The following is a 21699-nucleotide window of genomic DNA, read 5'->3' as shown; positions in this document are numbered from 1 at the left end:
GCATTCTTTTTTTTCGCACAGCGTCGGCCCAGACGTTCTCAATCTGCTGAGTGGCGAAATCTAAGTTTATTGTCTTTGAACCAAACACAGTGTCTTTGTACTTTTGTATAGTGCTTTTTAGTATGAGCGAGTGGGCGAGCAAATGCGAGAGAGAGTAATTTCGGTTTCTTTTTTCCTATTGTGCCGTCGTTCCATCTTGTTACATTTCCATCTTCTCACTTCCATCTTCTCACTTCTCACTGCCAGTGAGAGTGAACTAATGCCTCAGACCTCCCTAATGAATCTGTGAGCAATTTCTTGCTTATTTCCGTGCGTTTGCCTGAAGTAGACTTCAAGGCTTCAATGCAAGCATTCTTTCTAGATCGTATGTTTGAAGACCTATACATCACACAACCATATACACATGTACTGGCGCAGCAGGACAAGACACATTGACCCACTTAACAGATCTTCCTTATAGCTAACACACCCTCTGTGCATATACAGTACACATACATAAAACATCTGCTTGTCCCTTGCGGATATGTGCGACTGTGCACAAACACGTTGAGGGATCTTTTTTTTCCTTCCTCCTTATCAAACTCTGATCAACACAGCATCATATGAAATTATAATTACAGTGGCGTTCCGCTTCCCACTGTTCCCTTCACTAGCACGCGCACTTTCCCACAGCTTCAAGCCCACATAACGTTTCCCACTGTGCCTCAAAAACAGACATCACTAGTCGCTCAGGGGAGCTTCATCAATCCCACAAAGAGAAAAGGGAAGACGCAAACACTGCAGCCCACATGCAGAGAGCCGCTGTCCCCTAAACATGCCTTAATTAACTTGTCTTTGTGTGAATTTGCGTAAGGGTCTGCATGACTGTGATCTCCTGGTAACCTTTCTGAAATCATCACAGCGGTCTTTGTTATCCTCTCTTCTCTTATTTTTTAACTTTTTCCTCACTTTGTCGTTTTGACCAACCTGCATAATGCAAAGCATTTCTGCTGAGAAGACCAGCAGAGGGTAGTTTTTTGGATTCCGGTGTGTAGGTTATGCTAGTTGACCAGAATAACTAGCCTGAATTCTCCAATATGGCACAGGATGTCAACATGACGCTAGATTGACTTTGTACCCCAATTTCGTGGGACTTTGAATTTTGCGTGGAAATTAAAATTGGGGTGACGCCAGAACATAACGTTTTTTTTTTTGTTTTTTTTCCAATGCAACCTGAAAGCAACCAAATATCAACGTCTAATGATGTTACAGCCAGAGATGGGAAGTGTTTATAATACATGTATTTCAAATAGGTATTTTAAATACAACATTTGTCATTTTGTTTTTGATAGGGCTGATGAAAATCGCCTAATATTTTGTATCAAAATACTTTAGTGTCATACAAATGCACCCTCTGATTGGTGCTTTGGATGTTATTGACTTTTCAGTAGAAAAAAAAAATCTTAGGAGAAAGAATACTGTACAAATAATAGTAGTTTTAGTTGGATTGCTGATGCCAAATGTTTGTCGTTAAAACAAACGGCATAAAAGTAAGTCCTACAGTATTCCTACAATACTTCATTGCTTTTTTCAAATGCCAGAAGTTGATCAGTTGGTCTTCTGTTTATTTAATGAAAAGGAAAAATGTAAGCCTTAAGATTTCACAACATATGAAACACAAATATTTAATAATCAAAAACTCCTAATACAGTTTTTACTTTGAGTATTGAAGAGTTCAACAGAAAAAAGCTAGATTTCTGAAAAATTCTGTAAACAAAACAATTAAATTAACTATTTAACACCCTTTTAAAACATTAGGAGATTGAAACTTGATTGTACAGAGATCATGGCAATTGTACTGGCCACATTTGCTATCAAACATTGTTTTCTTAACTCAGTTTAATGGGGAAGGGGTTGTTTGAATATGTCTAATTCATGTCTAAATGTCATGGTCCTATCGTAAAAGTATTTTCTAGTATTTTTAAAATACAAAATACAGTATTTTATTCGGATACACATTGTGATTGCTGTATTTTCTAGTTTATTTTATTAGACCTACAATTAAGGTATTTGGTATTTTATTTAAAAATAAATCTCAATTTTGTGCAACGCTGCTTGTAGCTTGACTTTGTGTGGATGTTACCACTATGATGTCTTTCAGGAACCTGAGGAATAAATGTCAGCATGAGGAATACTGTAAATGTCAATATGATGTTGGCTTAAGATATTGGATGAATTTTGGTCACCCAACATCACAGCTTAAATCTAACCTAATATTAATGTCTTATGACATGTGCCTGCTGGGCTTGTTCAACAAACTTTGCTTTAGTCTCATGAAAAGCCTATAGAAATTACATTAATATGCGACTCTGGACCACAATACAAGTCATAAGTGTAAATTTTGGTTATGCATCATATCAAAGCTGAATAAATAAGAATTTTATTGTTTATGGTTTGCTAACATAAACTATATTTGGTCGAGAGACAACAATTTATAGATCTGGAATATGAAGATCAAAAAAAAAAAAATTTTTTTTTTTTGAGAAAATCGGCTTTAAAATTGTTTAAATTAAGTTCTACCAAAAAGACCAGGGACATAATTATATTTAATTGCATTTATTGCTGAGTATTATTTGACAAAAGTATCATTCAACAAAGCATAGGATTAACAAAAGTATAGGATTGACAAAAGTGGAGGCCCCATCCGTAGCTTGAATTGAAAGCTTTTAGATCCAGCTATGACTGCCGAGGACAAAGGCAGGGGTGAAGCCTTACCCTGGACAGGGGCAACCTTGTGGTGGTGGGGAGGATGGTGGGTGAACATATGCATTGGTACCTGAAACCAAAAGAATGAAATGAATGGACAGCTTATATATTCCTTGACCCTTGGCTATTGGTTGGAACTAACTGTGATGAGTGACGTGGCATTATTCCTTGTGTGTTGTGGCTGTTGGTTGGAACTGATCGTAGAACTAACGCTAAAAGCTACATTTCTTAACATGACTTATTTACAATAGGACATTTCCCCATTTCCTCATTTCTACACTGTAAAAAAAATCCATAATTTTAAGGTTCATTTCCGGCAGCTGGGGAATTAAATCTAAGGAAATTTCTGTAATTTAACGACTATTATTTTACTTTTTTTCGGCACCCCAGCTGCCGGATATAAACTGTAAAATTACAGAATTTTTTTACAATGTACAGTGTTAAAGTCAGAATTATTAGCTGCTCTGATTTTTTTTTTCTTTTTTTTACATTTTTTCCAAATGATTTTTAATAGAGTAAGGACATTTTCACAGTATGTCTGATAATATTTTTTTTCTTCTGGAGAAATCTTATTTGTTTTATTTCGGCTAGAATATAAGCAGTTTAAAAAAAAATCTAAAACATTTTAAGGTCAAAATTATCAGAGGGGGTTAATAATTCAGGGGGGCTAAAAATTCTGACTTCAACTACATGACCTTTACGTAATGTTCTAATGATTTTTGGAATAAAAATAAAAACCAATCATTTTGACTCATACAATGTACAGTATTTTTACAGATTCCCAAAAATATGAAACATGGATTTTTTTGGTCCAGGATCAAAACTGTAAAAATAATAATACTGATACACTAATATGTTTTAGTAAATGTTAAAATGTCATTGTTATGACAAGGCTACATTTAAAAGATTTATTCTTCACACAATCCTTTAAAAGCATTAACAATTTTTACTATTATTCAGGGACAACAGTTGTTCTGGTCAATAATTCTGTGGAAGTTGTGATCTTTCAGGATTCTATGTTGAACTTAAATGTGAATGTAATTAAAATGTTTTTAATTAGATCAATGTAATATTTTAATATTCATATTATTAACTGTATAAAAGTATTAAATTAAATCCTCATTAAATAATTATATCATCATTTTCTTTTTATGATTATTTTTGATTTTTGTGCAATAGATGTTACTATGGCTAACAAGGACAAATTCAAGGACAAGGACATGACTTAAAGGTAAGATTTTCTGTGCTTGCTTTTCACACAAAGAGATTGTGTGTCATCTGAAAACCTGGGAATACAGTGAAAGAGTTGCATAGAATGCTTTTATGATAGTTTTGTCTGCTTTTATTTTCCTTTTTATCAACCCATTGACCTTTGGCTATTGTATAAGGACAAAAAGCCAGCCTGAACATTTGCTAACCTTTTTTTTTTTTTGTTACACAGAAAAAATAAAGCAAAACGGGTTTGGAAGGACATTCGGTTGAGCAAAAACTGACAGGATTTTCATCTCTTTAAAGTACCTATTTGACAGTCTGAACTCAGAGTCTTTGCCTCCCTCCCATTTTCCCTCCAACCCTCCGTCTGTGTATCCGCGGATGATGCCACGATAACGCCCAGGTATATTGGAGAAAGCAAAAACATGTCACACAACAGAAAACAAAACATTGGCGTGGGAGATAGCGAGACATGGGCAAAATAAAAGCTGGAGAAAGGTAGAGATTGGAAGGGGGTCTGAGGAAATGAAACATTAAATTGTGGCTGTGGTTAAAGAGACTCCAGAGAATTTCGGGGGATATGCGTTCTGCCCTTCGCTGTGGCAAAACAATCTCCCACTGGTTTGGCCTGCGAGTATGTCTGTATGCTAGCATGTGAAATGGATGCTAGGAGGATGTCAGGAAGGAGGGATGCTGTCTTGGGGAAGGACCAGGCGAGAGTTTGCTAGGGAGAAAGTGATTTTGAGAAAGCTGCTCTCAGATATCAAATGAATGTGCAATTGTGCCTCTGCCTGAGGCGGCCAGCAAGGACAAGACAGAGACAGAGAGAGCAGCATTACAACCTGACCTGGCTAATGAAATATGCTTTTCTCTCTTTGTATCTTTTTCTTTTCTATCTGTCTTCTGGTTTTTCTTCACATTTATGGATTTGGTTGTCTTGTAGCAGTACTGCACTCATTTTAAAAGTGCCATAAAGTGCATTGATTCAGTATTATAAAATGTTCTCTGATATCTACATAGTAGGTGTGTTGCTTAGGTGATTTAATACTTTAAAAATATCTAGGAATGGTTATATATGATCATTCATAACAACAGAAATTATACCTAGAACGAAAAAAGTGGATTTGACCATATTTGGAATGGTCATGAATATTAATCAGCTCTGGTCTGATGCTCAGCTTGTGTCTGCGCCTGCTGTCTCTATTTCTTTCTCACACACACACTTACACAATCTTAAACCTAAATGGCAAATTTAACAGTACCTGCAAAAGTCTTGTTGCCTATCTAAGTTTAAGGAACAGCAAATAATAACTTGACTTCTAGTTGCTCATTTGGTGTCAGAAGTGAAAGGCAAACCCCTCTAGATAACGCTTAATTTACCAAAGTAAAATATGATCATGTCTTGATTTTTAATGATTTAATTAGGACAGTAAGGTCTGACTTTGCTCTCAACCTATGTAATGTATAGTATAGAATATAAAGTCATGGTGCGGTGGAAAAAGAATGAATATTGTGTATAACTCCCATGAGTTTGGAGGACTGCATCCATACATCTCTACAATTACTCAAATAACTTATTAATGAAGTCATCTGGAATGGCAAAGAAAGCATTCTTGCAAGACTCCTCTTTGGATTCATTTTCAATGCCTCTTCCTTGATTTTACCCCCGACATGTTCAATATTGTTCATCTCTGGTGATTGGGCTGGGCAATCCTGGAGCACCTTGACCTTCTTAGGGGGGTGGTTGATATAACGTACAAGTGTTTGGTTGGAAGCTTGATTCCATGGCTCCACCTTTGGCTCCATCAGGTCCTTCTGCACATGAGCAGGCTCCAATTTCAGCAGGTTTCTTTTCTTTTTTTTTTTTTTTGCGACAGATTGTGCCTTTCATGAGGCGTTTTGCAATTAAAGCTCTAATAGAAAAAGGCGCTGCTGCAACATCCATATTTTTTTTTACTGCTTTTGGTGTACGTACAGCATCTGTCCATGTATATTAGCAATGTATAAACAACAATGTAAAGGTGTGACATAGTTCTTCGTCTTTAGCCTCCCCACCTCTCTCGTTCTCAAAATAAAAGTCCTTATTTTGTCCTGAACTAAAAATAAGGAAAACATTATCATTGTTGTAATCTCAATAGGAAATATATTGTGGCCAATCAAATGCAGCATGGGGCATGCATATTAATGAACCTGTGTGCAATGTATCGATCTCTGGTTTATTCTGATTATTTGGATTTGTATGAGAATGAGGAAACAGTTGTGTTTGAGGCTCAATGTATGAATTTTCCTTGTACTGAACTCTTATTTTTCAACCATTTGTATGTATACCCTGATTTACACTCTCTGTCACCTGAAACAGAGAAAACATCAGTATTTTTAAAACTCTCTACTTCAAAGGTGATGTTAAAATCAAAACTCTGATTCCCCCAGTTTGATGCAGAGACAATGATAAGTAAGCTAGTAATTGGTTGATTGATTTTCGGCACATATATACAAGTAGTCTTATGACCAAACCAACACAACAACATCCAATAGTTCAAAGGATTGGAGAGTTCAAAATGCACAGTGGTATTTTGATGTATCTAGTCTATTGTGTTTGCCTACTTAAGAAACATTGCCATAGGAAAGGATGCTCACAGGAATGTGAAGTGAAGGAACAAGAAAAAAAATAAAGTTTTAAAGTACCCTCATGAAAACAGACCAGGACAGAGATGTGAGTGAGGATTAGGGAAGTGTAGTCCGGTGGAATAATTCATGAGGTATTCTTCATTAAAACAAGTCACCAGTTTGGAAGAATGGTGTTTGTTGTCTTATTCACATTACGAGAGCTGAATAAAACAACACAACAAACTCACAACACAGTGCTTGGATTAAAAGGAGACTTTGCCACTGAACTTCTTGGTTTGCATGCTCTAATATGCCAGTGTTTAGTAGCATAGTTTCTGCACAGTATAGTTTTAAATAGTTTTTTTTTTTTTTTTTTGGTTATACAAAATCTAACAAAAGAGCTGGGTCAGTTTGCATTTCTGTGTGAAGTTTGGATGTTCTCCCAGTGTTCATGTGGGTTTCCTCTGGATGGTCCAGTTTCCCCCACAGTCCAAAGACTTGTGGTATAGGTTAATTGAATAAACTAAATTGACTGTAGTGTGTGTGTGTGTGTGTGTGTGTGTGTGTGTGTGTGTGTGTGTGTGTGTGTGTGTGTGTGTGTGTGTGTGTGTGAGAGTGTGAGGGTTTTCCAGTACTGGTTTGGGGCTGGAAGGGCATCCGCTGTGTAAAACATTTGCTGGATAAGTTAGCGGTTCATTCTGCTGTGGTGATCCCTGATGAAAAAGGGACTAAGCTGAAGGAAAAAGAACCAAAGTTTAACCTAATATTTTAGCCACTTTGATAAATGATCATAAATGTAATTTAATTTAACTTAAAAATTTAAGGCAGTGGATTTTTTTTTTATATAACACAGTATAACATAGTTCGGTCTAGCTAAGCATTGTATATCATTGAACTGCATGTTCATGAGCTGTATACTTCAATTAGATTTTTTTTTTTACTCAATCTTTTTATTTCTATTATTTTGGGTTTATTTTCAAGAATCCAACAGTTTGGTTGAATGTAGAAATTTGATACCCTACTGAATGCTGTGTGGCACAACTGTGTTATAAAATAGTCTAAATAATACAAGCCACTTTGTTTGAGAGTTGATATTAAAAAAAAAAAACAGTTAAAAAGCACTGAGGCTCAATCCCAATCCCTATTTTTGTACCCCTTCCCCTTTCCTTTCTCCTTGGCTGTTGAAATACGACTACAACACCTGCGCATGTCATCATATTTCATCAATGCGATCTCGTTTCATATGAGATCGACAATGGTTATTGCTGTAGTTATTTCAGTTGCATTCTTTTTTGGTATTTATTTTCAGAAAATAACAGATGGCATAAATCATGTTATCATAACGATATAATGTGGCAATAAGATCGTAACTGTACTGTGCATTTACACTGTAGCCATATTCACCTATGTAAGCACACAAAAACAACATTAACATTATACCAGACACTGTAAAAAGGTCATTCCTAGTCACCAGACTTTTCTGACAGGGCATTTGAGTGTCATCGAGAGACATCGATGTGAAAGTATGTTGCGGGACTACAATACATTATTATGTTATTATGGATTATAGAATTTGGAATTTAATAGATTTTTTTAATCATTATTTTTAAGAAAAAAGGTAAAATGCTGTTATGAATGTATTAAAACATGTTTGTTTGTTGTAATAGTTCATAATAAAGACAAAAAAAAAAACAAATTTTTGCATCTTCTGTCTTTCGTGTACAGCCATGCACCCCTTGGTTTCGAGTTTGGTCCTGAAAAATCACAGTTTTAAGGGCTATCTAGCCTTTACCCTTAGCCTTACACTCTTTTTTTTTTGTTTGTTTTTTGCTTGTTCAAACTACTTATTTAAAATGAGCTGAAACAGCACAATTCTTGAGATTTCATTGGGACAGCTTAATTTTTTTAAATTCAATCCACATAAATTTGTTAAAAGTGTTTAGATAACTTAATCAATTTGTGTGGGGACAACATAAATGAATTGTGTGGAACTCTGCATTTTTTTTACAGTGTACACCTTCAAGCTAAACAGAATTGGAACACCCCCACCCCAATGAGTGGTAGGCGTAAGAGGAAGGGCTAAGGGGTAGAATTGGGATTAGGCCTAAATTACACTGAAAAGCATTTGCACAACTGCAGTGTAACCGGTCAATGGCAGACTGCACCTTCAATGAATCAAAAAGCATATACTGTAGCAATGTGTTTATTTGACAAACATCCAGCAATGGACTTGAAATCCCATCAGCAGATTTAGCCCTTCTTCTTTGTTTTGTTTTGTTATTTGCTGTTAGATTTTGTGCTAACACTTTTATTAGAGTGTTCTCTTAACATTTTCAATGCCTGCTGATTAAATGTACTGTAGTAGTTCTTGAATATGATTATTATGTTAGGGTATGCAGTAGGGTTGATTGATCTAGAATATAGTGAAACATAATAAGGCATAAATATGGGCCTTTATAAATTCAGCTTTTATATATACAGCCACAGCCATATCACCCTGCAGCCCAAGACTGGTTACTCACTTAAGCTAAGCAGAGCTGAGCCTGGTCAGTACGTAGTTGGGAGACCACATGTGAAAACTAGGGTACTGTTGGAAGTGGTGTTAGAGAGGCCAGCAGGGGGCGCTCAACCTGTGTACTGTGTGAGTCCTAATGCCCCAGTAAAATTGAAGGGGCCACTACAAACGAGGTGCTGACTCTCTGTGGTCATTAAAAACCCCATGGCACTTCTTGTAACGAGTAGGGGTGTTACCCCGGTGTCCTGGCCAAAGTCCCTCAATCGGCCCTTACGATCATAGCCTTCCAATCATTCCCATCAACTGAATCGGCTCTATCACGGTCTCTCCACTCCACCTATAGCTGGTGTGTGGTGAGTGAGTGTACTGGCGCCAATGTCCTGTGGCTGCCAGCACATCATCAAAGTGGATGCTGCGCACTAGTGGTGGTGTAGAGAGACCCCCCTCATGATTAATTACACATATGAATTAGTGTATATAAAAATGTTATATATGCAAGATACATTTCAAAATATTGCAATAAAGGGCCTTTATGAAATTATTTCAACCATTAGAATTGCTAATATGTGTATCTATATCTTCAAATATATTGCCATGTGTGAACAAATAAATAAAATTATAGCGAATATATTTGAATATATGTATGCACAAATTATATCACTGCATTTGAAATGACATTGAGCGAATGACAATTAACGGCAGTCTTCATAAACATGCATAAAATCTCATTTATATTCATGACATGTCAAATCTTGATTATAAAGTTTTCATGCATCTTTCGAGCGTCCCCTTCAAGTAAAGTGTTACTCAAAGTCTTAATATACAGTAGTATAAAATTGCATAGTGCAGTTTAGGAAATCTATACCATCGTAAAACACAATTTACTAGTGTACGGCTTGGCATATAGTGCAGTACATCAATGTTTCACAATATCTCTGTTGTCAGAGCTCTCTAAGGTCTTCTTGAAAGAGTAATAGCAGACGTCTGTCAACTAGCTGTGTGTTAAAATGCTAAAAAGCTGATTGAGGGAAAGTGCCTCCAGCATCTCACAACTAGCTCTGGCAGATTAATGGATGCTCTCATCAGCATCAGATTATCCCCTCAACAGCGTCAAGAGTGCTCCAACCGCCAAAGTACACGCGCCGATCTTATCTGCCATTCTGTACAACCACAGTGAGGGAATTGTCTACAACAGAGAGCCTGCGTGTAAACACAATAACGGGATTTTTTTCTGCATGTGATTCCAGGTCATGTAAATTTCTCTCTCCCAGTATGAATATGTATGGAGCCCAGGCTATGATTAGGGAGCGCTGAGATCTCATGTAAGATTTATTGAGCATGGGAAGGACAAATACAGCATGTTCCTCATGAAATATGTACGTGACATCTCAATATGCATGTGTCTGCGTGGACGCGTGTCTGTGTGCATGTCTTATTAAGTCACGCCACTCTAAAAGTCACTGACCAGTATGGCAATTGTTTGCTGCTGCTCATGTAGAATTAATCCATAGTTGTGGGCTATCCTACAGATTTATGCTTCATAATTATAGTGGGCCAAGTCATGCACAAGTATTAAGTCTCTTGAGGTGTCTGGGTCTCCTCATGGCTTGTGTCTCATTTTGTGAGCCAACTAACAACAGTTGTTTGTTCCCCTCTTTTTCCCCTGCTCTGTTGGCCATCCCAATAGCCCACTCCCTCTGCTCGTAATGCTCCACACCCATCACGAAGCATTTTTTTTATTTCATTTTAAATTGAGGAAGACTTGAACTGAAAGAGGTGGGTTTCATGGCCCTTTAATATACTGTATGCTGACACTGCTTTACCAGCAGACATGCAACTGACTATAAAAACTTTGGAACTGCATGTCAACTTAGACCAACCCTAACCACAACCTCACAGTCTACTAAAACTGGTGCATTAGCCCCCAGCACTCTGATATATGGTTCTGAAGCGCTCCTGGCATTCCAAGCTTGAATCTTGGCTCGTAGACCCTTACCGATCCCACCCCCCTCTCTCTCACACTTGACTTCCTGTCTGTCACATCCCCGGCTCGTTCCTGCTCACCCAATCATCGTTCTTCCTCACAAACCACCTCCATCCAATCACGTGAACCCTCACCAGCATTATAATTACCTGCACCTGTTCCCCCTCATCAATTGACACTATAAAAGCCTACCATATCCTTTCAGTCATCGGCCGGTATTGAAGTCAGATGGTTGTCTTCATCTTCGTTCCTTCGTCTTTCCCTCTTCTTCCATGAGACTTATGAGTCTTCGAATCCTACAAACTGATCAAAGGAAGTGTATATTCTTATATAATGTTTACTAGAAGATCTACCATCTATCTGATAAACTGTGTGTCTGTATACTCACCCACGGATGTTCCTTATGTGCCTTCGGATCCTTCACACTGATCAAGGGAAGTACTTACACTTATATAGTGTGTACTAGAAGATCTGCTATTGACTTGATGAACTGTGTGTATGTATACTCACCTGCTGATGTTCCCATGAACGAACAGTATGTGAGATTAATAACATCAGATTTTTACATTACCATGCTGTGAAAGAAGATCACTAACAGCATTAGACCACTCTTTTACTTCCTCACTTTGATTAAGTGACTTTGTTTTGAATAAAATTGATAAACGACAACTATCCTTGTCTACCAGCGTGACATTGTCAAGCTACTGTCCTGTCAAATAAAGGCAAAAGTGGCAAAAAATATAATCTTAAGCTAAATAAAACTCTTTTCCAAGTGTTGGTTGTGGCTTAAAGGGTAAAACATATGCTAAGTTGGCGGTTCAATCCACTGTGGTGACACCAGATTTATATAGGGACTAATGAATGAATAAAACTAATGAGAATCAGTTGCCATATAAGTTCAATGTAACTTATAATCAACAAAATGTGTTAAATAAAGTGATACAATGTTTTTTTTTCCATTCTCAAGTGGAGGGTGTTTAAGTAATCACAGAATTAAAATGGTTTGTGTGAAAGATATCTTTTCAGTGGATGCAAATATCTAAATTTGCCTCTATTGGAGTGGTAATTAACATTCAGTTTGTTTTTCCATTTATATTCATGCGGGCATGTAATGTTTCTGTTTGTGTCTCCAGTAAAGGAGCTCAACAGCGAGAGCACTTATTCTCCATTTATTAATCATGGTGGAATGAATGAATAATGAGCAAATAGCCTCTCATATTGGACAATGACCGGAAAGTATTATGGTTTGCTCAAAGGCTGCAATGTTAAGCAATGTATGTAATTACTTATGACTTCTTTCAGAATCGTTTGTACATTGGAAAGCATGAGGTCTGGTTTCACTGTCAAATAGTTTTTAGCCGACTGTGTAAGAATGTGTAACTAACAGGAGTATGAAAGTCTTTATCAAGTTTTCCATTGCGGTTCTGAATTGCATCATGGGACCTTGATCTCTGCTCTGGTGCCTTTTGATGTTGAAAATTCAAATCTACAGTTTTGAAGAGGTGGGTTTCATTGACATTTTAGTTGGACTAATATAATTTTTAAGAAATAACATATAGAGAAATAAGTCTGGAAAATAACAGAACATGCACTGACAGTTTATTACAAGGTTTTTGTACTGTAATATACAACACCAACCCATACAATATATCACTTGTTAATTTTTTTAAGATAAAGTAAATAGTCAGTATTTCCAGTAACACATGCATGGTTTAAAGACAAAAAAGGGGGTTTAAGCATGAAACAACAATGTTTAGAATGTGATTGAACATATTGGCCTCTGTTTAAATGATCTAGACGCAAAGTTTAAAACACATGGCTCAAAAGCATTAAGTGTGTGTCGGAATCCACACTGTACACTCTGCGCTCCGTCATGGCACATTTGCTATTTACATGGTAGACTTTGTAAGTGGAAAAAATGTAGGCCTCGAGAAAACAGTTCAACAAACCATCTGCAGCAGGAGAATAAAGAACAAGCCTCCTCCATTTGGCCTCTTTCTCTTTACTTTACTCCTGTACTTTCGTGGATAAGGAAATGGTGTTGTATGCACTCCACTGAACAGATCCATTAGCCTACATATTTAATTTCTTTTGTTAAGCACAAAGATTTGTTTCAAATCTAAATTCAGTTCTAATTTCCATCAAATGAATAGATGAACATTAATAACGAAGTGTGGTCAAAAAACTGAGTTCTATCCAAACACATGTCCTATTCTTATGCCCCATATGGTGATGCATATGTCTCCAAAACTCGACAGGTGGACAGATCTAAACTGGTTTTTATTAAAACAAATATAAATATGCATATACTAAATAACACTGCTAATAACAACATTATTCAAATAGTCATAAATAAACTGAAAAAAGTCCCCCAGAATGAGGCATGGAGGTATTGTTTTTATATTTATATACAACATTTTTGTAACATTTTAATCCTTTTTAAACCCATTTTAAACCAACACATCCTGCGTATTAAGTGATGTGTTGCAATGTGCAGTAGTCGCTCAACTAACGCGCTCTGCCAGACCAGCTTTTAGGTGGTTAATGGCACAGTGTATTTCAGTTCCTAAAAATAGCAAGGTGCCAACAATGTGTCTTAACACACCTCCATTTTACCAGCACACCCATGAGTCCACAAAGTGGTGCAAATGGATTTGGTATTTAAATAACATGGCGCAAAACGTGAAAATTAGAGCTGCGCTGGTCTGAAAATAACAAATCGCACCAAACACATCTTGCGCCTTATTGCACCATGGTGTATGATAGGTCTGTCACACTGTTCAAAGAAGACGTGGAGACCCAAATGCAAGCTACAATATTTATTAAACAAGGAGGGACACAGAGCAAAGAGAAGCTGGCTGGCTGGAAGTCAGGTGTTCACAAGAAGAAGATGAAGGGGTAAATAGTTCTCCGTCTGCAGGGCGAACAATGTTCATCGGGGAGATCTCAATCTCCGTCAACAGAGCGAATCAACAGTTCATCGGGGAGAACTTAAATCTCCGTCAACAGAGCTAATCTAAAGTTCATCGGAGAAAACTTCAACCAGCGAACAACCAGCGAACTCAACGAGGAGAGCCTGACAAAGACACAGAGACAAGTGAGGATAACGAACTGACAAGGTGAGACAGGAACGCTGAACATTTATAGCCACAGTAATGCGCTACACCTGGAGCGCAATAATCAGCTGAGCGGTGCTAGGCGACCGATGACCATGATCATGTGACCGCCCAGCTGATGACATGAACACAACAACACTGACAGCCACGCGACTCTCACACAAACACAGAGACAAGCGCACACACCCCGCAAACCCAAATAAACAATTCACACCACGCAGACACATCATAGAAGAGCAGATAGATCCACAACCGTGACATTACCCTCTCCCCTAGGGACGCCTCCTGGCGTCCCCAGACGAGCCTACCTGGCGATTGTAATCATCGATAAGAGAGTGATCCAGTATGTCCCCAGCCGGAACCCAACTTCTCTCCTCAGGACCGTAACCTTCCCAGTCCACCAAGTACTGAAATCCTCGTCCCCTCCGTCTAGAGTCCAGAATGCGCTTAACCGAATAAGCAGTCTCCCCATCTACGAGACGCGGCGGGGGGGGAACTGGTGCATGTGGATTAATTGCCGTATGAAAAACGGGCTTTACTTTAGATACATGAAACACGGGATGAATTCTCCTGTACGCTGGAGGTAATTTGAGGCGGACTGCCACAGGATTAATGATTTTAGTGACAGTAAAAGGGCCAATAAATTTAGGAGCTAACTTATTACAAACGGTGCGGAGAGGAATGTTTTTAGATGAAAGCCACACTTTTTGACCGACAACGTAAACGGGAGGCTTAGACCGGTGGCGATCGGCTTTAGCCTTAGTGCGCTCCCCCACCTGGAGGAGGGTCTGTCTGGCCCTGTTCCAGGTGCGGCGGCACCTCTGGACAAAGGCGTGAACGGAGGGGACCGCGACTTCGGATTCCAGACTGGGAAAAACTGGTGGCTGGTAACCTAGACTACACTGAAACGGAGAGAGGCCCGTAGCCGACACTGGTAACGAATTATGTGCGTACTCCACCCACGAAAGCTGCTGACTCCAAGAGGATGGATTCTGCGAGACCAAACATCGCAATGTGCGCTCAAGATCCTGATTGGCTCTCTCGGTCTGACCGTTACTCTGGGGATGGAAACCAGAAGAAAGACTAACAGTAGCCCCCAATAAACGACAGAATTCTCTCCAGAATTTAGAGACAAACTGAGGCCCCCTGTCAGAAACCACGTCTGTCGGGAGGCCATGAATGCGAAAGACGTGATCAATGACAGTAACCGCTGTCTCTCTGGCTGAAGGTAATTTGGGCAGAGGGACAAAATGAGCAGCCTTCGAGAACCTGTCCACCACGGTTAAAACCACCGTGTTGCCGTTAGAGGATGGAAGACCCGTAACAAAATCTAGCGAGATGTGTGACCAGGGTCTCGAAGGCACTGACAGCGGTTGAAGGAGTCCAGCAGGTGGGCGATTGGAAGACTTAGAAGCGGCACAGACAGAGCAAGCCAAAACAAAATCGCGCACATCACGAGCCATTACTGGCCACCAGAATCTTTGTTTAATAACGAATAATGTGCGACTCACCCCCGGATGACAGGCTACTTTGGAGGAATGACCCCACCGGATAACGTCGGACCGTAGATCCTCTGGCACAAATAATCGACTCGGCGGGCATCCGATCGGGGGCGTTACCCCATCCAGGGCTGTGCGAACCCGTGATTCGATCTCCCAAGAAATATTCGCCACAAAAACCCTCTGCGGAAGCACCGGATCTGGAGATGACGTACGATCCGAGCGATCAAAAAGACGAGATAACGCATCAGGTTTGATGTTCTTAGAACCTGGTCTGTACGATATTGAAAAATTAAATCGTCCGAAAAATAATGCCCACCGAGCCTGCCTAGAGTTTAGTCTTTTGGCAGATTTGATGTACTCAAGATTTTTATGATCGGTCCAAACGATAAAAGGCACCCCAGAACCTTCTAACCAATGTCGCCACTCCTCCAACGCAAGCTTGACGGCCAGCAACTCTCGATTACCAATGTCGTAATTTCTTTCAGCAGCAGATAAACGATGTGAGAAATACGCGCAGGGATGAATCTTGCCGTCCAAGGCAGAGCGCTGGGACAGGATGGCTCCGACCCCGACCTCGGACGCATCGACCTCCACCACAAACTGCCGAGAAGGATCAGGGGCTATGAGAATCGGGGCTGAAACAAAGCAACCCTTCAGTTTGGAAAATGCAGCTTCGGCTGCGTTAGACCACCTGAACGGTGTTTTGGAGGAGGTCAAATTAGTCAGAGGTGCGGCGAGCTGGCTGAAATTGCGAATAAACCGCCGGTAAAAATTGGCAAAGCCCAGGAACCTCTGCAGGGCCTTACGGGAATCTGGAGTTGGCCAATTTACCACAGCCTGAATCTTCTCAGGATCCATGCGCATCCCCTCGACCGACACGATATGCCCCAAAAACTGAACCGACTGTGCATGAAAAACGCATTTCTCCGCCTTGACATAAAGCCCATTCTCTAACAGCCTCTGCAACACTCGCCTGACGTGCTGAACGTGTTCCTGGAGAGAGTGAGAAAAAATCAGAATGTCATCCAGGTAGACATAGATAAACTGATCTATCATATCTCTCAACACATCATTGACGAGTGCCTGGAAAACCGCCGGAGCGTTAGAAAGGCCGAAGGGCAGAACGCAGTACTCAAAATGCCCTCTAGGGGTGTTAAACGCGGTCTTCCACTCATCCCCGGGTCTTATGCGAACCAAATGATAAGCATTGCGGAGATCTAATTTTGTGAAAAAGTTCGCCCCCTGCAGGCGCTCGAAGGCTGAAGACATCAACGGCAAAGGATACGTATTCTTAACCGTGATACTGTTCAGCCCTCGATAGTCAATGCATGGACGAAGAGAACCATCCTTCTTTTTCACAAAAAAAAATCCCGCCCCCGCCGGTGAAGAAGACGGGCGGATGATCTTGGCTGCTAGAGAATCAGAAATATATTTCTCCATAGCCTCCCTCTCTGGAACAGACAGCGAATACAACTTGCCTTTAGGCGGAGACGTACCTGGCAATAAGTCTATAGCACAGTCATAGGGACGGTGAGGAGGTAGAGAAGCAGCCCGAGACTTACTGAACACTCTCTTCAGGTCATGGTACTCACGGGGCACGTTTGATAGATCCACCTGCTCCTCCTGAAACACAGAACAAGGAACACTAGAACAAGCAGACAATAAACAAGATTCATGACAGCTCTCACTCCAAGAAAAGACTGCATTATGCCCCCAATTAATGTGAGGTTTATGTAACACTAACTATGGATGTCCCAGAATGACAGAAGTATCAATGGTGTCTGTGAGAAAAAATGTAATAAGTTCTGTGTGATTCCCCGAAGTAATGAGTTTTATGGGAGCAGTAATGTGTGTGATGGTAGGAAGGGACAGTCCACTAAGAGCATGCACCGCTATAGGTGAAGAAAGAGGAGAAACAGGGATGTTCAGACTGTTAGCTAATTTAGCATCAATAAAGTTCCCCTCGGCTCCTGAATCGATGAGGGCGTGGCATGTGTGAGAAATGGAATTAAAACACAGTTTGATGGATAAGGAAGTCATATTAGGAGAGTTTCTTCTAGGCATAATTTCACCCACCAATAAACTCTTACCCATAGATGGCTTATTACTCTTGGCTGGACATAAAGCCACAAAATGACCCCCAACTCCACAGTACATACACAACCCCCCAGCACGTCGACGACGTTTCTCCTCCGAAGACAGACGAAATCTTCCCATCTGCATGGGTTCGGGCTCCGGCTCAGTGGGCGTTACCTCTTGAACACAGGGCTGCGAAGCCAGACGCTGAAGGCGGGACTCCTTGTAATGTCCCCGACGTTGAAGACGATTGTCCACTCTTACCGCCAGATTGATGAGCCCCTCAAGCGTTTTGGGCAACTCCAACGCGTAGATCTCATCTTTAATGTGCTCCGCTAGACCGTGAAAAAACATGTCCCATTGCGCCTCGCTGTTCCAGCCACACTCTGCCGCCAGCGTGCGAAACTCGATGGAGTAGTCCGCGACGCTCTGATCTCCCTGACGGAGCTCTGCCAGCTTTCTGGACGCCTCTCTGCCTGAAGCTGCTTGATCGAAAACCACCTTGAGTTCGTCCGAAAATGCTTTGAAAGTGTTACAACAAGGGCTCTTGTTCTCCCATACCGTAGTTCCCCATAAAGCCGCCTTACCTGTGAGCAGATTAATCAAAAATGCCACCTTGCTCTGCTCGCTGGGAAAAGAAGAAGGCTGGAGAGCGATGTACAGTGAGCATTTAGCTAGGAAGGCTCGGCATAGATGGGGTTCGCCCGCGTAACTCTGCGGCGGAGGTAATCGTGGTTCACTGGAGCGGCTTTGACTGACAACTGGACTGGTTGGTGGATCAACGGGAGGAGGCGGCAGAGCGGATCCGGCGGCGAGACCCGAGCTGAGACGTTGAACTTGGGTGGTGAGCTCGGAGACTTGATTCACCAGAGCTTGAATGGCTTGGCCGGTGACTTGCATTTGCTGATCCTGATGATCTAAGCGAGCGGCGCTGCGGGACAAAAACTCTTGGATCTCCGAAGTGCTTGCTGGGTCCATATTGGTCAGTTCGTTCTGTCACACTGTTCAAAGAAGACGTGGAGACCCAAATGCAAGCTACAATATTTATTAAACAAGGAGGGACACAGAGCAAAGAGAAGCTGGCTGGCTGGAAGTCAGGTGTTCACAAGAAGAAGATGAAGGGGTAAATAGTTCTCCGTCTGCAGGGCGAACAATGTTCATCGGGGAGATCTCAATCTCCGTCAACAGAGCGAATCAACAGTTCATCGGGGAGAACTTCAATCTCCGTCAACAGAGCGAATCTAAAGTTCATCGGAGAAAACTTCAACCAGCGAACTCAACGAGGAGAGCCTGACAAAGACACAGAGACAAGTGAGGATAACGAACTGACAAGGTGAGACAGGAACGCTGAACATTTATAGCCACAGTAATGCGCTACACCTGGAGCGCAATAATCAGTTGAGCGGTGCTAGGCGACCGATGACCATGATCATGTGACCGCCCAGCTGATGACATGAACACAACAACACTGACAGCCACGCGACTCTCACACAAACACAGAGACAAGCGCACACACCCCGCAAACCCAAATAAACAATTCACACCACGCAGACACATCATAGAAGAGCAGATAGATCCACAACCGTGACAAGGTCCCCATGACTTATGACTTACACTGCAAAAAATGCTTTTCTTACTTAGATTTTTTGTCTTGTTTCTAGTCCAAATATCTAAAAATTCCTAAATCAAGAAGAATTTTCCAGACAACCAAAACATATTTTCTTGTGTTGAGAAATAATATGCTAATATTAAGTGTTTTTCCTTAAAACAAGTAAAATAATCTGCCAGTAGGGTAAGCAAAATAATCTTACATCGAAAGAAAAAACAAGATTAATTTGCTTACGCCATTGGCAGATTATTTTTCTTGTTTTAAGGAAAAACTCACTTAATATTGGCATATTATTTCTCAAAACAAGACGATATGTTTTGCTTGTCTAGAAAATCCTTCTTGATATAAGAAATTTTAAATACTTAGACTAGAAACAAGACAAAAAATCTAAGCAAGACAAGCATTTTTTGCAGTGTAAAAAAAATTCATTTTGTTATTTAGCTAGTTGTTTGCTTCCTTGCTTACAAATTCTCATTACTTTTCAACTTGCAATTGATGTAATCAATACAAATCTTTCTCCACTTAAAGCCACTTGTTACATAAATCTATTTCAGATGAGATATGTTTAAGACACTTTAAGTGTCATTTCGTATACACATTCGCTTGCTAGTATAAATAAATGTATTTGTCTTAACAATTTCTGAACATTATGCATGCAAATTAGTTGTACAAATACATTTTATCATCTGTTATATTACAGTGCCTCTGAGGTGACTGTTTGTACCTTATTCCTTTGAATAATTCAACCACAATATGTTTTTTCAAAGAGAAACAGTATTTCTCACTGCAGCTTTCCCCCTTTTACTCTTTTCATTTTACAAGTAGGCTTTTGTGCTTTCTTGTTCATTGACAAATGGTGTATCTTGAGCCAGTACACCTTCTGCGTTAACTCTAAAAATGTGGACTCAAGTTCCCTCCAGATTGTCCCACAGGTCACATTTGAAGGTGAATTCAAAGTTTTCTTTCCAAGTTACAGTAAAGCTGAAACCTTTCTCAAACCACAGCAATCCTAGTAGCAATTTACTGTTTAATTGCAATTTCAGCCTTGGCTGACCGGCTGTGGCCCTACATATGGATTTGAGGCTGAGGAGCTGAAGTCTATCATCAGTTAACCACACTGTCTGCTCTGCGCCGAATGTGTGTGTGTGGAGGTAGAGGAGAGCCCTTAGATACTGGATAATATGCTCTTCTGCTGCCTGAAAGCACTGCTGCTTTTAGGCTCAAAATTAGAGTGCTCAACTGCCAAACATGCATCCGTGGTCTCAAACCACCACAGAAACAGACTGGTTACATTTATACGCTCTCAAGAGCCTCTCGGTGCAGGCCAACAAAACACTGGATGCCACAAAGGGGAGCGAAACTCATTTGAAACATCTTATTTTGTGCGTAGATGTGTCTCACTCTGTTCCTCTAGGAGCCCTGAGGGAAACGGTAGTTTGGACACACTGAACGTATTCTTTTCAAACGCGAAACCTCTCTTAGATCTGCAGAATTTGGCTCCGGCCACGGATTTGAATTCCCACAGACGGTGGTAATTATGTTAAGTGGTATTTGTATCTGTGCTCTCTTTTTTCTCTGCCTCTTACTGTCTCTCTTTCGGGTTTTTTTTATTGCTGTGGAAGGCCTGTGCTGCAGGTGTTTTGGGGCCGGCGGAGAGTTTGCAGAATGAATCAGAGGTTTATTAAACAGCAGCCAAAAAACAGAGATGAGATGAGAAGCCAACTGAAAAGAAGCAAGCGAAGGGAAGATGAGATGAAAGAATCTGGAACGCAGGTTTGCAAAGCTTTTGGCAGCTGGTTGTGACATTTGCATTAGCAGACTTTTTTATTTGAAGGAAGGGGGTCCGAAGGAAATCAGGGAAAATGAGATTAATAAAATGAATCCATTTGATCCTGCAGCTTGAAGATTTCTGTATTTACATTACAAAAGGGTTTCTATCAATCCTCATGTTTTCTGCCGTAAACGTATCATCCATCACTTGGCACAAAATGGAAGGTTCAGCTCCATCTCAGCCAAAGTCTTAAACAGATTGCAAATCAAATTTTCCCGCTTAGTCAGCGTATAACTACATAATATAACGTAAACTCTTTTAATAAACTAAAACTTTCAAATTGAGGGCAAACTCGCTAAGGGTGGGGCATACACGACTAACAAAAACGTGCTAAGAATGTTTTGATAACATTTCTATTGTGTTTTGAAAATGTTATTTCTAGAAGTTTTTTGAACGTTGAACATATTTTTTTTTTCTACGACATGCAAACAATCCATTTTATGATTCTGCAAACATATGGGATTTACTTTTAAATGTTCATTCTGATACAAACAACTTTGAC

The 21699-nt window shown here is 40.1% G+C and overlaps 1 protein-coding gene across 44 annotated transcripts in view; it reads left to right on the top strand.

The window, feature by feature from the left end:
* The window catches only part of LOC137489979 (uncharacterized), a 656302-nt gene that overhangs the window by 139759 nt on the left and 494844 nt on the right, over positions 1-21699 (top strand). For 24 of the 44 annotated variants that reach the window (XR_012405502.1, XR_012405499.1, XR_012405501.1 and 21 more), the window contains 2 exons: positions 3925-3976; positions 4187-8236. The exons of 13 other annotated variants lie outside the window; for them this stretch is intronic. Coding sequence is in view for 4 of the 31 variants with exons in the window: in XM_073949399.1 (XP_073805500.1) it covers positions 20548-20897; positions 20989-21139 (501 nt within the window). In the remaining 27 variants the exon portion in view is untranslated. Of the gene's footprint in view, positions 1-3924; positions 3977-4186; positions 8237-8574; positions 11817-12761; positions 13830-19349; positions 20312-20409; positions 20898-20988; positions 21140-21699 lie in introns of those variants that run through there. 7 more of the 44 variants (XR_012405505.1, XM_073949402.1, XM_073949403.1 and 4 more) reach the window with 4 other exon arrangements.

Source organism: Danio rerio, chromosome 1 (assembly GCF_049306965.1).
Source record: "Danio rerio strain Tuebingen ecotype United States chromosome 1, GRCz12tu, whole genome shotgun sequence".
Taxonomy (NCBI): Eukaryota; Metazoa; Chordata; class Actinopteri; order Cypriniformes; family Danionidae; genus Danio; species Danio rerio.
The sequence above is the reverse complement of the archived record's forward strand: the minus strand, read 5'-3'. Positions and strand labels throughout refer to the sequence as shown.